This window comes from Leiobunum rupestre, chromosome 7 (assembly GCF_980474605.1).
Source record: "Leiobunum rupestre chromosome 7, qqLeiRupe1.1.hap1, whole genome shotgun sequence".
Classification (NCBI taxonomy): Eukaryota; Metazoa; Arthropoda; class Arachnida; order Opiliones; family Sclerosomatidae; genus Leiobunum; species Leiobunum rupestre.
The window spans coordinates 7,918,871-7,937,801 of NC_143390.1; the positions used below are offsets into that span (position 1 = coordinate 7,918,871).

Consider the following 18,931-nt stretch of genomic DNA (forward strand, 5'->3'; position numbering starts at 1 on the left):
CACGAGTATGGAGGAAAGTAAGAGGTCACCATCCGGTAGTCCTCCTCCCGGGTGGAAGGCTAATTACAATGGAGTTTCGCCTGGTCCCCCGAGGGGATCGTTAGTGATACCGTATTTTCGCTTCCCCGGTACCATTCAGCCCTCAGCACGATACCTTACACCTTTACTTAAGGAAGAAGCAGAGCCTTAGTTGGCCAGCATGAAGGGTTACCCCTCCACCTGTTACTCCCTTCCACCACAAAGAGGTACAAGTTTGCATTTTATGGAAGGGCGCTACCTATGTAGCTTTCAATGGCGAACCAAAGGGGGCGTAGCGATAGTTTTCGGTCGCGAAGAGTCTTCTTTCAAACTTCTGTTTGAATTCCTCTTCGGTCTATCATTATCACCCATAAGTTTGCCATAAAAGCATTTTCTTCAATGAAACCTTGTCCACCCGATATGACTTAAACAACGTAACTTCCGTCTCCGTGACGAAAAACGCGTCTTCAGCTAATAAAGCGGATTTTTAAAACGCGCAGAATTCTTAGACCTTTTTTTACTTTACTAATTTATCATGTGATTTGGTTTCCATGGTTACCATTTTAATAGCCTGAGGATTATAAGAATTTTTGACTTTGGGTCCACTTATTGCATGTTTTGATATGGAAATGTTGCACAGAGTCATACTTATGAGTCATTATGTTCCACATGTTTCAAATGCACAACACGAACAGTTCCGGAATATGGAAACCTCTCTGTAAGAAATATTTTATGTCACCGTTAAAATAAAATTATCGTTTTAATGTTTAATCCAGGCCTTCTTCTGAGAATTGCCTTGGATTTCCTACTTATTGAGATAAAAAATAATAAAAACCCCTTCTAATTTTTACCCTAAAAATATTTAGTCGCGTCATGGTCTAATTTACTTCCGCCGCGAGAGGGGGAAGGAAACACGCCACCAGTGGGTGCTCCATTCGCCTCGGTAGATCACGACAAAGCGTTCCACCGCGAACGACAAAGCGTTCCACCGCGAAGGACAAAGCGTTCCACCGCGAAGGACAAAGCGTTCCACCGCGAACGAGAAAATGATCAACGGCGAACGACAAAGCGTTCCACCCCGAACGACAAAGCGTTCCACCGCGAACGACAAAGCGTTCCACCGCGAACGACAAAGCGTTCCACCGCGAACGAGAAAATGATCCACGGCGAACGACAAAGCGTTCCACCGCGAACGAAAAAATGATCCACGGCGAACGACAAAGCGTTCCACCGCGAACGAGAAAATGATCCACGGCGAACGACAAAGCGTTCCACCGCGAACGAGAAAATGATCCACGGCGAACGACAAAGCGTTCCACCGCGAACGACAAAGGGTTCCACCGCGAACGACAAAGCGTTCCACCGCGAAGGACAAAGCGTTCCACCGCGAACGACAAAGCGTTCCACCGCGAACGACAAAGCGTTCCACCGCGAACGACAAAGCGTTCCACCGCGAACGAGAAAATGATCCACGGCGAACGACAAAGCGTTCCACCGCGAACGAAAAAATGATCCACGGCGAACGACAAAGCGTTCCACCGCGAACGAGAAAATGATCCACGGCGAACGACAAAGCGTTTCACCGCGAACGACAAAGCGTTCCACCACGAACGAGAAAATGATCCACGGCGAACGACAAAGCGTTCCACCGCGAACGACAAAGCGTTCCACCGCGAACGACAAAGAGTTCCTCCGCGAACGAGAAAATGATCCACGGTGAATGACAAAGCGTTCCACCGCGAACGACAAAGGGTTCCACCGCGAACGACAAAGCGTTCCACCGCGAACGAGAAAATGATCCACCGCGAACGAGAAAATGATCCACGGCGAACGACAAAGCGTTCCACCACGAACGAGAAAATGATCCACGGCGAACGACAAAGCGTTCCACCGCGAGCGACAAAGGGTTCCACCGCGAACGACAAAGCGTTCCACCGCGAACGAGAAAATGATCCAAGGCAAACGACAAAGCGTTCCACCGCGAACGAGAAAATGATCCACGGTGAATGACAAAGCGTTCCACCGCGAACGACAAAGCGTTCCACCGCGAACGACAAAGGGTTCCACCGCGAACGACAAAGCGTTCCACCGCGAACGAGAAAATGATCCACGGCGAACGACAAAGCGTTCCACCGCGAACGAAAAAATGATCCACGGCGAACGACAAAGCGTTCCACCGCGAACGAGAAAATGATCCACGGCGAACGACAAAGCGTACCACCGCGAACAACAAAGGGTTCCACCGCGAACGACAAAGCGTTCCATCGCGAACGAGAAAATGATCCACGGCGAACGACAAAGCGTTCCACCGCGAACGAGAAAATGATCCACGGCGAACGACAAAGCGTTCCACCGCGAACGAGAAAATGATCCACGGCGAACGGCAAAGGGTTCCACCGCGAACGACAAAGGGTTCCACCGCGAACGAGAAAATAATCCACGGCAAACGACAAAGCGTTTCACCGCGAACGACAAAGGGTTCCACCGCGAACGACAAAGGGTTCCACCGCGAACGACAAAGCGTTCCACCGCGAACGAGAAAATGATCCACGGCGAACGACAAAGCGTTCCACCGCGAACGACAAAGCGTTCCACCGCGAACGACAAAGCGTTCCACCGCGAACGACAAAGGGTTCCACCGCGAACGACAAAGCGTTCCACCGCGAACGAGAAAATGATCCAAGGCAAACGACAAAGCGTTCCACCGCGAACGAGAAAATGATCCACGGTGAATGACAAAGCGTTCCACCGCGAACGACAAAGGGTTCCACCGCGAACGACAAAGGGTTCCACCGCGAACGACAAAGCGTTCCACCGCGAACGAGAAAATGATCCACGGCGAACGCCAAGCGTTCTTAAGGGTCACACTAAGATAACTACTGTAAAGATTTTAGATCACTCTTAACGGTAGATCACATTTGGCTTACTTGAAATAAATAAATTAAGATCGTATATGTATCACACATGAAATGTAAATGAGATCACACAAGTGGTCCTAAATGAAATCGCCCATAGCGCATGGAAGTAGTGGCACGATCAAGAGGTTTTTCAGTGGCAGACTCCAGAGGCAAATTGGCTGTGGATCTAAGTAGGCTTCAGCCTATAGGGCAACCGAGAGCTTTATGATATCTGTTGTTCCTTAACAAATCAAGAAAAAAAAATAACCAATGGCTGAGGTTTTTAATCCAATTAACTGGAATCCATTTCATTTCTAAACTTTAAAAAATTATTGATCTAAGCCTAACCATACTTCCTCGCACGTACTGTCGAACAAGTTCTTACTTGTTCTTTATGTTGTTCTAACACCTATGAATTAAAATAATTTAAATAAAAAACCACTGTTGCATAGTGAAAACATGGGCTAATAAAAGATGAAAGAAAGAGTTCGCGAGTTCCATTTAGCACTGTCAAAGGTATGGCAGCTTACACCGAGTTCGCAGAGTGTCTTACCCCAAGGGGCCCGTCCTTTTAAAGGGGCCCTCCAGTGACCGTAATTACTGTATTCGAAGGCATAAATCTATAATATCAATCTTAATATACAGGGTCTTTTTTTTTGCTCGGAAAAGTGTTTTTTTTCAAAAACTATTTATAGTACCGATTTCAAATTTGGAAGGTCAATTCTCTATACCGGGGGACATCAGTTTGAGAAATTTGAGCGTTTTCGGTAATGTTTTTCACCAATTTTGAAAAATTATTTTTCGACCACTAGGTGCGAGATAAAAAATTTCTATTATAGAGTTGTAGGCCGTCATCGAAAACCCTTAAAAATTGTTCACTCGACGAAAAACAACTTATTTATCATTGAAAATTCGAGCTTGAAAAATTTACAAGTTGGTGAAGCCAAATTACGATTGTTTGAAACGATAATTGAAAAGGGAACAAGTCTAATACAAACGTAGTAGAGTTTTCACACTTGAAAAAATGTACACGTTTGGTTTTTAAATGCAGATATTTTATTCACATAAATTTTTACAAAACATTTTCAATAATATCACCATTGGCTGCAACACAGGTTTGTGCGCGGACAATTAAGTTCTCAAACGCTTTCTCTACCATTTCTGGTGTGACGTCTCGGCAAGCACTGATTATTCGTCTAATGAGTTCCTCCCTAGTTTCAATGGGCGTGGCGTATACCTTTGCTTTAACGAATCCCCAGAGAAAATAATCCAGCGGTGTTAGGTCAGGTGACCTTGCTGGCCAATGCACTGGACCATTTCTCCCTATCCACCTTTCAGGAAACTCGTTGTTGAGGTGCTCAGTTACTTGCCGGGAAAAATGCGGAGGGGCGCCATCTTGCTGAAACCACAACTGACGTCTTTCAGCCAATGGAAGGTCGTCGATTGCGTCACTCAGTTCGTTCTGTAGAAAATGTAAATACCTTTGGCCGTTGAGGTTCGTCGGCAGGAGAAAGGGACCAATCAAACGGTTTCCAACAAGTCCAACCCAAACATTGACCCGTTCAAATTGAACCTGGTGATGATATTCAAAACCCCAATGTGGGTTGATGTCAGACCAAAGATGGCTGTTTTGATGATTAAAGGGCCCATCTCTAGAAAATGACGCTTCGTCGGAGAACAAAACATGGCGCAAAAATTGTCTATCTTCTTGGACAGCATTTAGTAACCAGTTGCTAAATTCATAACGTCTTTGATGGTCTCCGTCAATTAGTCCTTGGTGGAGCGTAGCTCTGTATAGGTGATAGCGATTCTTACGAAGAATTTTCCACACACGATTTGCAGAACAACCCAAATCAGCAGCGGCGTTAGCGCAACTGCGACGAGGATATGCCACAAAGTACGCGAGTACATTGTTCTCGAAGTCTAAATCCGGTTGACCCAATCCGCGAAACCTAGGTTGCAAGTTACCAAATTGATTGAAATCGTGAATTGCTCGTCTTACTGTATTTACAGATGGTGCTCCATTTGGATGTCTTTCTGCGAAGATTTCAGTCACTCTTTTAAGGTTTTGCGCTGCTTCTCCATAGTAAATGGCAACTATCTCGGTACGCTCAGCTACTGAATAACGAGGCATTGTTCGAAATATTATCAAACACTGATAATAATCTCCCAAAGTTTTCCTTTAAATACCCAATGCATGTTTAGGATTGACCTATAGCCTCGTGTTTTTTAAATCCGGTCGTTTTTTTAACCAAAGTTTCAACTGGATTAGGTAATTCGGTTTCAATTATCGTTTCAAACAATCGTAATTTGGCTTCACCAACTTGTAAATTTTTCAAGCTCGAATTTTCACTGATAAATAAATTGTTTTTCGTCGAGTGAACAATTTTTAAGGGTTTTCGATGACGGCCTACAACTTTATAATAGAAATTTTTTATCTCGCACCTAGTGGTCGAAAAATAATTTTTCAAAATTGGTGAAAAACATTACCGAAAACGCTCAAATTTCTCAAACTGATGTCCCCCGGTATAGAGAATTGACCTTCCAAATTTGAAATCGGTACTATAAATAGTTTTTGAAAAAAAACACTTTTCCGAGCAAAAAAAAAGACCCTGTATATTGGAGAAATTCCTAGGTAGAAGATTTAGTTTTAAAATTACCAAAATTTCTACAAGTAAAGAGACCAAGAAATGGGGGAGAAAACTAAGCTTTAATGGGGAAAAATATGCGGTACTTCGGCCGATAGGCCTTCAAGGCGAAAAACTTTATAACGAGTCGTTATAAAGTTTTTCGCCTTGAAGGCCTATCGGCCGAAGTACCGCCTATTTTTCCCCATTAAAGCTTAGTTTTCTCCCCCATTTCTTGGTCTCTTTACTTGTTCGCGTTTTTACTCCTCACTCTCTAGACCATTGGTGGTTCTCGTGTTTTTACCAAAATTTCTGCCTGGCAATTTACGGACCCATCCTTAAATCGAAATGTTGCATAATTATCGCACATTTAGTCGACGATTGTTAAGAGCTTTTATTTAGTTATATAACCGTAGAGCTCAGACTTCTACTCTGAATCGGGGAAATTCAGGCACAGCCTAGTTCCAGGGATAAGAGTAAATGCAGCGCGTAAAAGGGGGCCCAGACTCCTTATCTGCCTATGGGCCCAGGATCTCTAAGTCCGGCCCTGATTATTCGTGTCAATTAGTATCAAAATGGGGTTACCACTTTTGGTCGGAAATTAACAGAAGTGTCAACTTTCAAAGGACTTTCCTTTGATACATGTATGCCAGAAATGTTGCTGATTCCCAAATATTGTTTACAGTATGCAATTTATAATTTAAAACAAATGGTATATAAAGTTATTTCACACTATACCATACTTATTATTTAGAGTGAAATTGTGACTAGTACTCCTTTGATTCAGGAACGGCAAACATGTAAATATCTGCAATGAAATACTGTGTATTAATTTATTTAGACGTATTTTGTAATAATAAAAATATAAAGCTACTTACTGGTGGAGCTATCAAGGTTATGTATTGAATTCCATCCGACAGAAGCTTTCGTCTGAATGAATGGATTGCCCTATTTCCCAAAATGATTTGCATGATTTAATTTCTGATAGATAGGAATACATTATGTAAAGGCCAGACTCCCACACCGTTGCTTTTTTAGCAATGCCAATTGAAATAAGTTCCTCCATGATTACAGTTGTATTTATGTCCCTTCCTTTTGGAATACTCTAAGTTTGTAATTGCTCCAAACTTAGGTTGATCATGTGCCGGAAGTTAATCTGAGTCAAATCTGCAAAAATTTAAATTAATTATAACATTTAAATGTTAAATTCCAAATTTTCTATCAACGTACTGAACAAAATTCCATGAGATTGCACCCTCACCTTCTTTTTTGGAGGAGCAGTAACAACATTACGAATAATTGGAAAAATAATGAGACTAACTGGGGTGGAGTTGGATTTAATGGAATTTGTTACATCATTATCAACGTATTGTTCTACAATTATTGCACAGTTTTTTTCCTCCTCCTTCATTTCCTTGATTCCATCAAAATTTTCATCCAACTGTTCAAGTTGTTTCCCCAATGTAGATTTTCTAAATGGTTCAAAACAGTAGTACAAAGACAAGGCTTAGCATGAAATTAATCTAAAGTAATTTGTTTAGGTTTTTAAAAGCCATAATTCATTTTATAAAATTCAAAATTAATAGTACTTACTTTCCATTGTAAGAATGCTCCAGTTGAAATACATTTTTCTTTAAAATTAAAATGTCACCTAAATTTTCCGATAATCCCGTGGCCCGCGCCATTTTAAACAGATAGCGGACGCTTACACTTCCGAATGACCTTGACGGCCCTGAGAATCGAGTACAGCCGACTATTTGAGCTAACACGAAGTAGGACGCAAACGGACAGTGGGGGGATACCTTTTTAAGCTGCTTAGCCTGCTTTTCCCGTCCGGTTAGTGCTTAGTGGAACCTAATTCTGAATATAGCTCAATTTTAGTAATGGCCAACGAAAGAATGCTTCTCCTTCTTAGGATTGAGTTTTGTGTTCGTTGACGTATTAATTTTCCTAAGCTAATAAATTGGGAAATTAATAAAGCTAAAGCAGTTTTAGCATTAAACTGGGATCGATTTGCTTGGAGTTTACAGTAATCACGCGCTACTGCAAAATTAAACGACCGGCAAGCTGCCCTTATCCGAAGGAAGTCGAGAGAGTGGTTAGAACATTGAACATTCCAAGTGTATAGGTTTCTGGGGTGTGAAACCCGTTTGAAAGTAAAGAGTGGACTTCCATGAAAACGTCCAAATACGAGTTTCTTAAAAATCTCCCCGCTGAGAACAAAATTGGGATTTCCTCAAATCCGCATTTCCTACCTTCATGAAAAAATAGTCAGTGTTTATTTCTCGATGTTTCCACAGAGTCAAAATAACCTCTTACGTCGTGATAATTGAACCGAATTCTTGAGGCGCTTAAAAGCGGCTAGCCTACCGCAGTAAGCCTTCCGATTTAGGCCACCGTGTCAAAATGTCGGGTCATTCTACCTTAATATTAACATAAGTAGCATAATAAATATAAGTATGACACGAACTGTTACTAAAGTATTCAAATGCTTTCAAAAGTGTAAATAGTTACGCTAACTTTTGGAAGATAATGATGAATTATTGATTCGGAAGATAAATAACTATTATAAACACTGGTTCCATTTCAGAAGTTAGTTATTTTCGAATTTTAAACCTAAACGCGTGTACGCTCGTATTTCTCGCCATCAAACTAACCAGTGGCGTAGCGTGGGCCATTTTCGCCCGGGGCGGAATCATAATTCCAAGGAGGATAGGAAGAGAGGCGAAGTAGAAGGGATGAACGCGCCAAAATCATCCTTGTAAAAAGGGGCAATTTTGCCGCCCTCCTAATGGTGGCGCCTGGGGCGGTCCGCCCCCCCCCCCCCTCGCTACGCCACTGAAACTAACCAACTATTTTGTCAACGGAAACAGTAGGAAGGAACAAGTTTCCTGTTTGGAAACTTCCTATTTCGCAATCACTCCACGACAGACTATCATGAACCGAATTCGTTTTGGGACATACATGTTTATTATGTTACTTATGGTATAAATAAATGCATTCTTAGTATCAACTAAGGACTAAAATGGCCAACACAAAGCAAAAAATTTTATAAATCATATTTTCTAAAAGTATCGAGTATTGCCTACTAGCTGTTTAGATTGGCAAAAATAAATTAGAGATTTAACTTAATGTAAAACTTTGCCATAGCAGAAAAAAAATGTTCTACCTACGCTATACCGCTATCTCTAAATTCTTTACTGAAGCACTATTTAGCTACAATTTCATGAAAATTAATACTTTAGCAATTAATCCGGAGATGGCACCACTGGGGCTGCTGTAATGAGCTAATCGTCGTGACAAGGTGAGATCGGCTTACTAATATGATCGTGTAGCATATGTTATTTTGAAGATATGTTTAACAATCATAAAGACACGATTTCGGTCCTATTTTTGTTTCGGTGGAAGTCGATGGCCACTCGAACACGTAAATGTATTTTTATATCAAAAATTTGCTGTTGATTTTCGGGATATTTCGATAATCTTGCCTCTGAAGTGGAATATTTATCAAAAACAATTTTCAATGAGAGCCCAGCCTGGGGCTACTTTAATAAAGTTCAAACGAAATGGATCTTCAAAAGCGGAAAATAGTTGGCACTTGAGCGCTAAACGCGAACAGCGGGGTTAGTTCGGCTCGGATTTGACGTCAGCCGCCGTTTTGAGATTGTTCGTGGCTCACCTACTCACGGCACGAACTGCACGGGCCGTTTTCATTTAAAAGTCGCTAGATTGAAAGCACATTTCGGACAGTCTGTAGCAGCGGTCGTTGGCGGGCTTCTACGCAACGGCTTCGCGTATTTCAAAGAATTGTTTCAGAACCAACTCGTAGTCTTAATGCGCATATATTTATTTATTAAGAAAACACATATTTCCGACGTAAGGTTATGGAATATGATTTAAGCCAATATCAGTAGCGGTATAATTAATTGCTGTTTTGCGCACGCCTGATTCTTCTTAACGCTCAGGGTGTTATTTTAGAAATAAAGAAAACTACATGAAAGTCATCGCCTGGATCTAGATAAAGTAATTTTTCCCATTTTATTTATTTATTTACGTAATTTATTTTAATTACGGTACTAATCAATCTAGTCTTCAATTTGGCTTGTTAATCTGTAAATCGATTAAAATTACAGCAGCATTTAAAGGAGGATAATTATTTATTTATTAAACTTTTTTCGAAGCCAGTAACGCGTGAAAATGACATTTAAGTTCAAAGTAACTCAAAGTAACTAAATTGGTATGAAATATATTAACATATTATCATATTTTAATATGTTTAAAAATTTATTATAAACTAGGCTTAGCTAAACTAGATATAGGACTAGACATATATATATACACATTATCAGAGTTGATATGATAGCATTGAATGTAATTTACTTTCTTTTATTTGTAATTGTATTCTTTTCGTAAAAATTGGCCGAGTATGGTCTTCGTGAACCCCAGAAAAACTTTCTCGCGTCTGTGGTCCGCCAATTAGAAGGGAGCTCTCACTTTCGGGGGTGATAAGAAACTTAATCTGCTGAAACGAGAGCGGGGTGGCTGAGGGTTCAAAGGGTTGCTGGCGCGGCAGATAAGGACTGTTAGTGGACGCGGTCTTCTTATAAAACCAAGTTCGAGAGTTTGGGATGTCCGTACTTCCGCATCTTACCATCGGCCAAGACGTCCTCTCGCTCTCTTCGGTCTTCGCCGCCAAACGAAGTTTCTCTTTCGCGACCATCATGGCTCCAGTTTTTCACCACGACCATCACGAGCGAAATCACTGTCCTCCAACAGCCGCTAATCTGGCTTCGGTAAGATACCCTTTTTCATTCGTTTGTGGTCGGCGTAGGGCTTTAATTGAGATCCGTAAGCGTGTCTTCTAGTCAAAATAATTAGGGATAGTTAGAGATTAATAAAAAGAGCCAACTAAAGTAAACAATTTCAGAAATCATTTTTCGGGGGTAAATAATTGGTTTTGCGTTACGTAATTCGCAAACGAACCGTAATTATAATTTACCATTCTCAGAAATTATGACGCCAGTACCTAATGCGTTGGAAATGCGTATTGTAGTCTAGGTAGTAATGTTAATTGAAACCAACTCGTTTACCAAAGTGCTGTACTTTATTTCAAGCCGTAGATCTAAATTTCCGACTGTCTTGACCCCTGCCGAACGTTGCGGCCAGAACCTGGACAACAAATTGGCATAATTATGAAAAACTAGTTTCAAGTCCAAATTATATATTTTACTTATGACGGGGAAATGTAACTGGTCGTTTGTGAGAGCCCCGGCGATAGCAATTTGTGTAATTATTTGAAATAATTTTCAATGAAACTTTGTTAGAGTTCTACATTTAATAAATGAATGTTATTTAGAATGACCTAACTGGTTTTGAAAAACGTTCCCGTGGCTCACTATTTTTAAACGTCACGTAGCTTAGCAGAACTTGCACTTGAACTAACATTAGTTGTCTCGGGATTATGTATAACTTTATTACCTGGAAATAAAGTAGCGTTGTGGTTCATACGTAATCGAACTTTGCACGTCTTAGTCACCAGGGCATAGTACCCCGGTGGCCCCACCGGCCTCCGTAGTACAGCGAACAGCCTCAAAGCAAAATATTGGTGGCAGCCCCGTTGGATGTTTCCTGCCTGCCCACATGTCCAGTCCGCCTCTGGGAATCAAAACATTGTAGTTTTAGATAATTTTTTTAATGTTATTTGACTTGTTTTTAAGGTGGATAATTCGATTACAAGTCATCTCCCTCTTGCTGAACCTGCGCAATCTGCTTTTGTTACTTTTGGACGTGATTCACCTTTTCGATTGGCCCCAGTTCTTCCCCCGACCGTAATGGAATCGTGAGTATATTAACAACGTTTAAATATCACGCATGAAAAGACCTCTATTTGGTATGGTAAATACACTCGGGCACCCAAGACCATAAGTGGTAGTTTCAATTAGTTATAATTAACTGTGTTAAACTACAGGATATTGGAGATAATCCTTTTATCTGGCTCTTCCTCAGTTACAATACAGATTCCGCGCAGGCAACAAGGGGACATCAACCACCGTCACACGAAGCCGGATCGGACATACTACGAGAAATCATGACCAGGACTTCACTTCCTGGCGCGGGATATTCAGTATCCTCCATTCCTGGCCAATTATTTTACACTGGATATTTCAACCAGTGTTTGCTGCCCCAACCATCAAGAGGGTACCAGTCGGGCGTGGTAGACGGAAACAACCATCAATCGCCGTACCAGAGATCTTCATCGCTCTATGAGTTGCATTACCAACAAAACACGTCTTTCACGATGCCGCGTCCAACACCACGTCTAATGTCCACCTACCCAAGTATGACCGTAGACGACTGGCAAGCGGCCATTAATCTGTTTTCTATCAGCCGGCAAGGCGCTGTGTCTCCGGTAATCGACGTCGAAACCTGTTCGCTGGATGAACCACTAGCCACAAGTGATACGAGTAACTTAGTTAATTACATTTATCGTCAATTTCTAATAACTAATTTGGAATTTCCATTTCAGCCTCGTCAACAATTCAGGTTTCCGAATCTACAATTCCGGTTTCCGAACAGTCGACGGCCATCGAAACCGCGGACAATGATACGTCATTCAGCAGTCCGACGGCACCACAGGGGGTAACATCCTCGAACGAGGTTGCACCCGCCGAGGTTAATACGCAGACTGTAATGATCAGCCCAAATTCCAAAAACGCGTCTGTCCAGGCTAGGGCTGATTTGAAGGCTTTGTGTCGCGAACTAATTACTTGCAGTCATATAGACAAAATTACTAAAAATCGTTGCGGAAAACAATTTCACGATCAGCAGAGATTCAAAACACACAGCATGCGCCACAAAAGCAAAGACGAACAAAAATATCGGTGCGACTTTTGCGGGAATTGTTTTGTACAGCGTTCTTCGCTTAACACGCATTTACGTATACATTCAGGAGCCAAGCCGTACAAGTGCGCACACTGCGAACAGTGTTTCAGCGATAGCTCAACGCAGAAGAAGCATTCGCGAACCCACACCGGTGACAAGCCGTATCCGTGTCGGTTTAAGTGCGGGAAGAATTTCAGCCAAAGTGGCAACCGCATAAGACATGAGTTGACCATTCACAGATCTTAAAAAAATTATATTTAATTTTTAAAATTCCACTTTATCAAAGCAAATTTTAATTAATATACGTTACAATTTGTAAAGTTGCTCGCGATAACAATGGACAACTATAAATATAAGGCAGACCAAGGCCGGGATTTTAAAATCTATACTATATTCCTAAGTGTCTTCTGTCTGTCTGTCTGCCTTGCGTCTGTTTCTCTATAGACGTCCGAGCCGTTCAACCTAGGACCTCCAAATTTCTCACAGCTACTCTTAAGGCTGTCGCACACTACAGAAAAAAATCTTGAAATTGGTACTGGCATCAAAACTTCTTTTGGGGGGAAAATGTTTTCGTTATCGGCGTCGGGGAATTTTGCTGTCGATACCGGTGAATTTTTTTATGCAGTCGCACACTAGGAGGAAGCACTGCTACAAAATACACGAGACCAGGAGTGCGCGCGCATCCGTTTGTTTTGGTTTCGTATTGTATATATTACGTTTTAATTTGATTTTCTAGACGTATAACTGTTATATAATTTAGTGAAACATTCTTATTTGATAAAGCTGCGTAGTTAGAATTTACTAAGGTAAGAAAAAATACTAAATTATTTGCTATGGATATAAGAATATTACGTCAAATCGGTCACATCCCTACCGTTTTCTAATAAAATGGACATAATATCATTTTCTGCCATGTTTTTACTGACCGAATACGGATAACAAATAAACCCTTTCGAAAGAAAGAAATATCCCAACACGCCGGTGTTTCAAAAGTTGTCTAATATTTTCTTGCTCCCAATTGGTTGAAGAGATAAGGAATGCCGTGACGTCAGAGCGGTTCTCCGAGAGGAGCGACAAAAAGTTGAGACTAGTTGAACTCGGTACGGGTGACGGATTTCGTCCGAGCGCGTGATCGCCGGTATCAGACTCATATTTTACTCGCATAGTGTGCGATATACATCGCCGATAGCAGCGCTGGTTTTGGTACCAGCAACTGTTGCCGGTACGGGAAACTACATAGTGTGCGACAGCCTTTATGGCGCAAAGGCAGCGAGTCGCGCTATTTTTATCGATTTCCAATTTGGGTTAAGTTAATTACTTAAATAATGTTAAAAAGCGAGTCAAAACCTATGTATTTTTGCCCCTGGAAAGGTGCCGTGAATCCTGCAACCTACATACACCTATACAACCAATATTTTTCTGCCTCAGTCAATTTAGCGGCTGCGTCATCGTCACTTGGAGAATGGAGACTGGGAGGGGGAATACGGTTTTGTTTATGACTCAGTCTTCGCGGGATTTTAGTTCTAGCTGGGGCCCGGACGAAGTATTTAAACCCAAATAACCTAAAATGAAGCGCAGTCCGAGTCTAGCAAGTTCAACTATGCCTGTGCATTCCGCTGAACAGCGTGCTTAAATGATCGAATTAGTTTTGGTGAAGCCCATCAAAACACTCGTAGGGTATGTCAACTTTTCAGAATGCGGTTTCCTGACAGATTTCCCAGTCACAACACCGTTCTCGAAGCTGTTCGAGATTTCCAGAACCATGGAGATGTCAATCCAAGATACTGAGGAGCTGGTTGTCAAAACATCGACAAAGAAGAGCTAGTTTTAGTGTACTTCGCGACATATCCTCGAGCATACATTCGAAATGCCAACGTTGAGTTGGGTTTGCCCAGAATCCGCTTTTGGAGTATCCTTCACGAGCACAATTTCCATCCTTATCGAGTGACACTTTATTAAGCTCTCCATAACGGAGATATCGTTCGTGGGTTTGACTTTTGTAATTGGTTAAGCAACATGAGATCGAAACTCCGAATTTTTTTAATCTGCTCTTGGTGACCGATGAGTGTTGGTGTGAGAGACGGACCATTTAACCACCAAAACAATCACATGTGGATTGATGTGAATCCACGATGGGGATTTCCCGACGACCAACAACAATAATTTCTGTTACGAGCCTGGTCATTTTAAGTTAGCGTATCATCGATACTTTTCAATTGGTCACTCCCGACATGATCCAGCGTGCATTCCAAAGTATGCTTCATCGCGCTAAAATATGTATCGTGGCAGACGGAGCAATCATCAAACCATACCGTTAATGTCGCAACCCTTTCGTTACTGGCCCTAAATGGGTTGGCGTGTGCAATAACTGGTGGCTTAACCGGGGAGTTGGGGTCCAGCTCTTGTAATTTATAAGGGCAGTGGTGCACTGGGAGATGTTAGCTCTGGTCAAATGGTCCTATCTCCACCTCCGACTTGGGTCAGGTTTGGGCTGGAAAATGAACTTCGGTACAAGCTAACGGAGAGGGTCCAGGCAAACTGGCCGCCTCGGAGGATTGGGTAGCCTGCTGTGGGGCGGCGGGTCTCCGTATGAGGCGCAGTGGTCGCGTTTCCCGGTCTTTTGGAGTCCACCGGGATCTCCGGTGCCAGCTGTGCCGGGTTATGCGGACCGCTGTGTGCCTGTCGTGCTCTATGTAGGTAAGGTGTCGGCTGGAGTTTCTAGAGCACCCGCTCTTATTCCCACTACTGTGTGCTAAGTGAGCGGTTGGTCGTTCCATTGTTGCACCTTCTGCTGGGTTGAGTGGCTTGCGTCTAAGGTGAGACCATCAGTAGTAGATTCCATGACAAATCAACCAAAATTATTTAATTTGTCCACCCTCCCATCTCACATTTCATTGAAATTTCGTATATAAGGTACTTTAGTGCGGAAAAGTCGATTTCCAAGTTTTTATTATTGTACGATTAGCGGATTTCGAGATATTCGTTACCAAATTTTGTTAAAAATAGTCAAAAATGACGTTTACCCATAAACATAAAAATTTATATTTGGTCAAATAATAGTCCGATTTCAACGGGACCATTTTTATTTTAAAGGCATTAGGTGGAGGGGTCGGACATTTGCCTGTTATTTGTACGGGATTTTGGATTTTTTAAAAATCCAGGATTTTTTATTGTGGATTTGTCATACAAAGTCTATGGGAGCAAAATTCTTGGATTTTGGATTTGTGGATTTTTTTCCAAATTTTGTACGGGATTTGGCCAAATGTCCGACCTCTCGCATTAGGTACTTTTTGTTAAAAAAAATTAAAATTATATTCTGATCCGTTCTAATATTAAAATGCAGTTAAAACATTTGACCTTTGACCTTAACCAGTTACTCAATTTTTAAAAAACATTTAATATTTTTTTTCGAATTCCACATATGTGATTTAATAACAAATGCTAAAATTTCAAGGTTTTATTTTTAGTTTTCGAGAAAAATAAACTTTTCACCTTTTATTTTAGAAGTTGACAGTTTTATTTAATTATTTGCGTAGTTTGTTGACGAGGGTGAATTGATGGTACCGCTGAGTCCCTTTTATCGTTACTGCGTCTAAACATCGTGTCTCTAAAAAGGCAGTTGGTTCTTTGATCTCATTATTTGAAATATAAACTAAGTCTATGTTTTCAAAGGCATCTTTACAAAAATGAAACATTTCAATCGGAGTTAGAATTTGACCATAAATTGGTCGTTGTAGACTAGTTTTCGTGGCTTTCCTTTTAACTGTACCACCAATTCCATCACAAGGTCCTTCACCGTGTGAAGTGGCAAAGAAATGACACTCACATTCCAAATGAAAGTCGTCTTTGTGGTGGCACAAGTTAAGAATATTATATTTATTCTTATACTGTGCTGCGCAGCCATCGGTAAAATATGTATAACTTTATTCAAGGCAAGAATTTTCTGTTTTAGTTTTTCGAGAAATTTTAACATGTAGACTGTAGTAGTTGCGTTAGATCTTGTGTCACTAATCATACTATTTATGTGCTTAAGTACCTCTCCTATTTCTTCTCGGTGATATACTACGAACGGATGAATCGTCGCTTGGGTTGTTTCCCAATGGAAACCCTGTATTTCGTCCTGCACAACAAAAGAGTAGTTTCATCGTAATCACCCTGTACTATTCGGTTTAGATTTCTACGCGTGAAAGGACCTTTGCGTTAAAATATGAAGACTTGTATAGCTCAAACCCACAGAAGCGTACTCCCCCCTTTTTTCTTCTGCTATTATATTATAGAAAGAGCTATTGGGGCTGGAGAAAAGTTTATTTTTCTCGAAAACTAAAAATAATACCTTGAGATTTTAGCATTTATTACTAAATCACATATGGGGAATTCGAAAAAAAATATTGAATATTTTTTAAAAAATGAGTAACTGGTTAAGGTCAAAGGTAAAATGTGTTAACTGTATTTTAATATTGGAATAGAATTTTCAATTTATTTTTACAAAAAGTACCTAAAAATGCCTTAAAAATAAACTTGGTGCCGTTAAAATCTGACTATTATTTGAAAAAAATATAAATATTTATGTTTATGGGTCAACGTCATTTTTTACCATTTTTGCCAAAATTTGGTATCGAATATCTCGAAATCCGCTAATCGTACAATAATAAAAACTTTGAAATCAGCTTTTCCGCACTAAAGTACCCTATATTCGAAATTTCAATGAGATGTGTGGGTGGACACTGGACACCTCTGGTTATTTGTCATGGAATGACCCAGGGTTCTACTACCCATGTTGGATTTTGTCACCTGTCCGGGTTTGTGGACGCTGGCGTTGGGTATTATGACGATAGACCTCCGGTGGTGTGGTTTAAATCTTACCGGTACACTGGGCTATAAATTCTGACAAACTTTCGTTACTTCGATTAAAAAATTTTTAGGTTGATTGGAAAGTACTTGTTTATCTTTCTCTCACTTGTTTGTAACAAATAAATGGTTAACTTATCGTACATTGACATGTTATTCTAAAAAAAAATTAACCCTTTGGCCTGCTATGGCGTACTTGATATTTTGCTGACCTCATTACCTAAGGGAAAAATTGTTCGTTTGTGATCGAACTAACGTTATTTGTAGGTTTTCAAGTATATTCTACAACTATATCGTTGAAAATTGTTCCCTAGCACCTAGCGGTCAAAAAAATAAATAAAAAAAAAACGTGAAAACGTATTCGAGTTTTCTGCGATTTGCAATTCAAAGCGTTCCTAACTAAATAAGCATATCCTGAAAATTTTTCAAAATTATATCTCAATTAGTTTTTGATTAAAAAGCCTAGTCAGAACAAATCGAGCCACCCAAGAGATATTTTTATAGATTAGTATGTAGCATATACAAATATCTGGAATTCAAATATATAACGTAAATTAAGTAATAACTGTTATATTTGAGAAAGTTCTAACCTCGATAAATAATGTATAAAGGTTCGATAATTTAAGAATATACATTCTTCTTGGCCATTTTGTTTTTTTTTTTTTTTCGATTTCACAGGCGCTTTTTCGGGGTCGTTAGAGTAGGATGTATACAAATGTTCATGCTTTTATCACGAAACACACGATTTCGTCAAAATCTTACAATTTTCGACCTGACTAGTGAATTTGTTGATTGTTCCCTGGGAATATGTGGATTTCTCGAAAATCAACGGAATTGTATGTTTGGCTAATTTTAGCTTTGTTTCTTGCGAATTTGCGGATTTTTGAAGAAAGCCAAAAGATTCTGGGATTTCTAGATGGATAGCAGAATTCGACGCTGTTGCTAACGCGGCTTCGCATTTATTCCTCGGCATCCCATTGTTATCATCAATTTCTTATTTTGTAGGGCCGTTTATTGATAAAGGGATTAAGATTGAAATTCGCACGATTCAAATATTCCAAATTTGAAGAAGGTTTCGAAACGAAAGTTGTTTTGAATCCATTCTGTTTTCAACTTACAATATATTGGAGGCCAATGTCAAGTACTCTCGCTTCAAGGTCAAAACTTTCGACTGTAGTAGCGAGTTTAAGAGCTCCAGATGTTATTTATCAGAAAAAAAACAATTGACGGCATTAAATGTCCAATATAAATTTGTCTAACAAGGAGACGACCCGAGGTGTTACACACCGATTTGGTTCAAACTCGGGGGATTGGTAGACCTTCATGTAACTTGAAAAATCCTAAAGGGAATTTATTCAATGGGCAACGGTTTTGCCATGGCAACGAAAAATGTTTTTGACAACATAAAATGGATATTTTCCCATTGAAAATAACATGGGACTTTGACCGTTTCCAAGGGTCCCCCCTGTGAAGAATTTTAAGAAAATTGAAAAAAATTTAAAATACAAAATTTATAAAAAATTTATAAAAATTGACGAAAAAAATCAAAATTGATCACATTTTGATCAATTTGAACCAAATAGGTGAAAATGAACCGATATGGCTTAAATTGGAAAAAATGTGAGAAAAAAATTAAAAAAATACGAACATTGAAAAAAA

The 18,931-nt window shown here is 40.3% G+C and overlaps 1 protein-coding gene across 1 annotated transcript in view; it reads left to right on the forward strand.

The window, feature by feature from the left end:
* LOC149934334 (uncharacterized) overlaps nucleotides 1-12,670 on the forward strand; it is an 83,820-nt gene extending 71,150 nt beyond the window's left edge. Inside the window, exons 2-4 of the mRNA XM_090153422.1 lie at nucleotides 11,260-11,381; nucleotides 11,549-12,006; nucleotides 12,069-12,670. Of these exons, the coding sequence (XP_090009548.1) occupies nucleotides 11,260-11,381; nucleotides 11,549-12,006; nucleotides 12,069-12,670 (1,182 nt within the window). The remainder of the gene's footprint in view (nucleotides 1-11,259; nucleotides 11,382-11,548; nucleotides 12,007-12,068) is intronic.
* The last annotated feature ends 6,261 nt before the right edge of the window (nucleotides 12,671-18,931 follow it).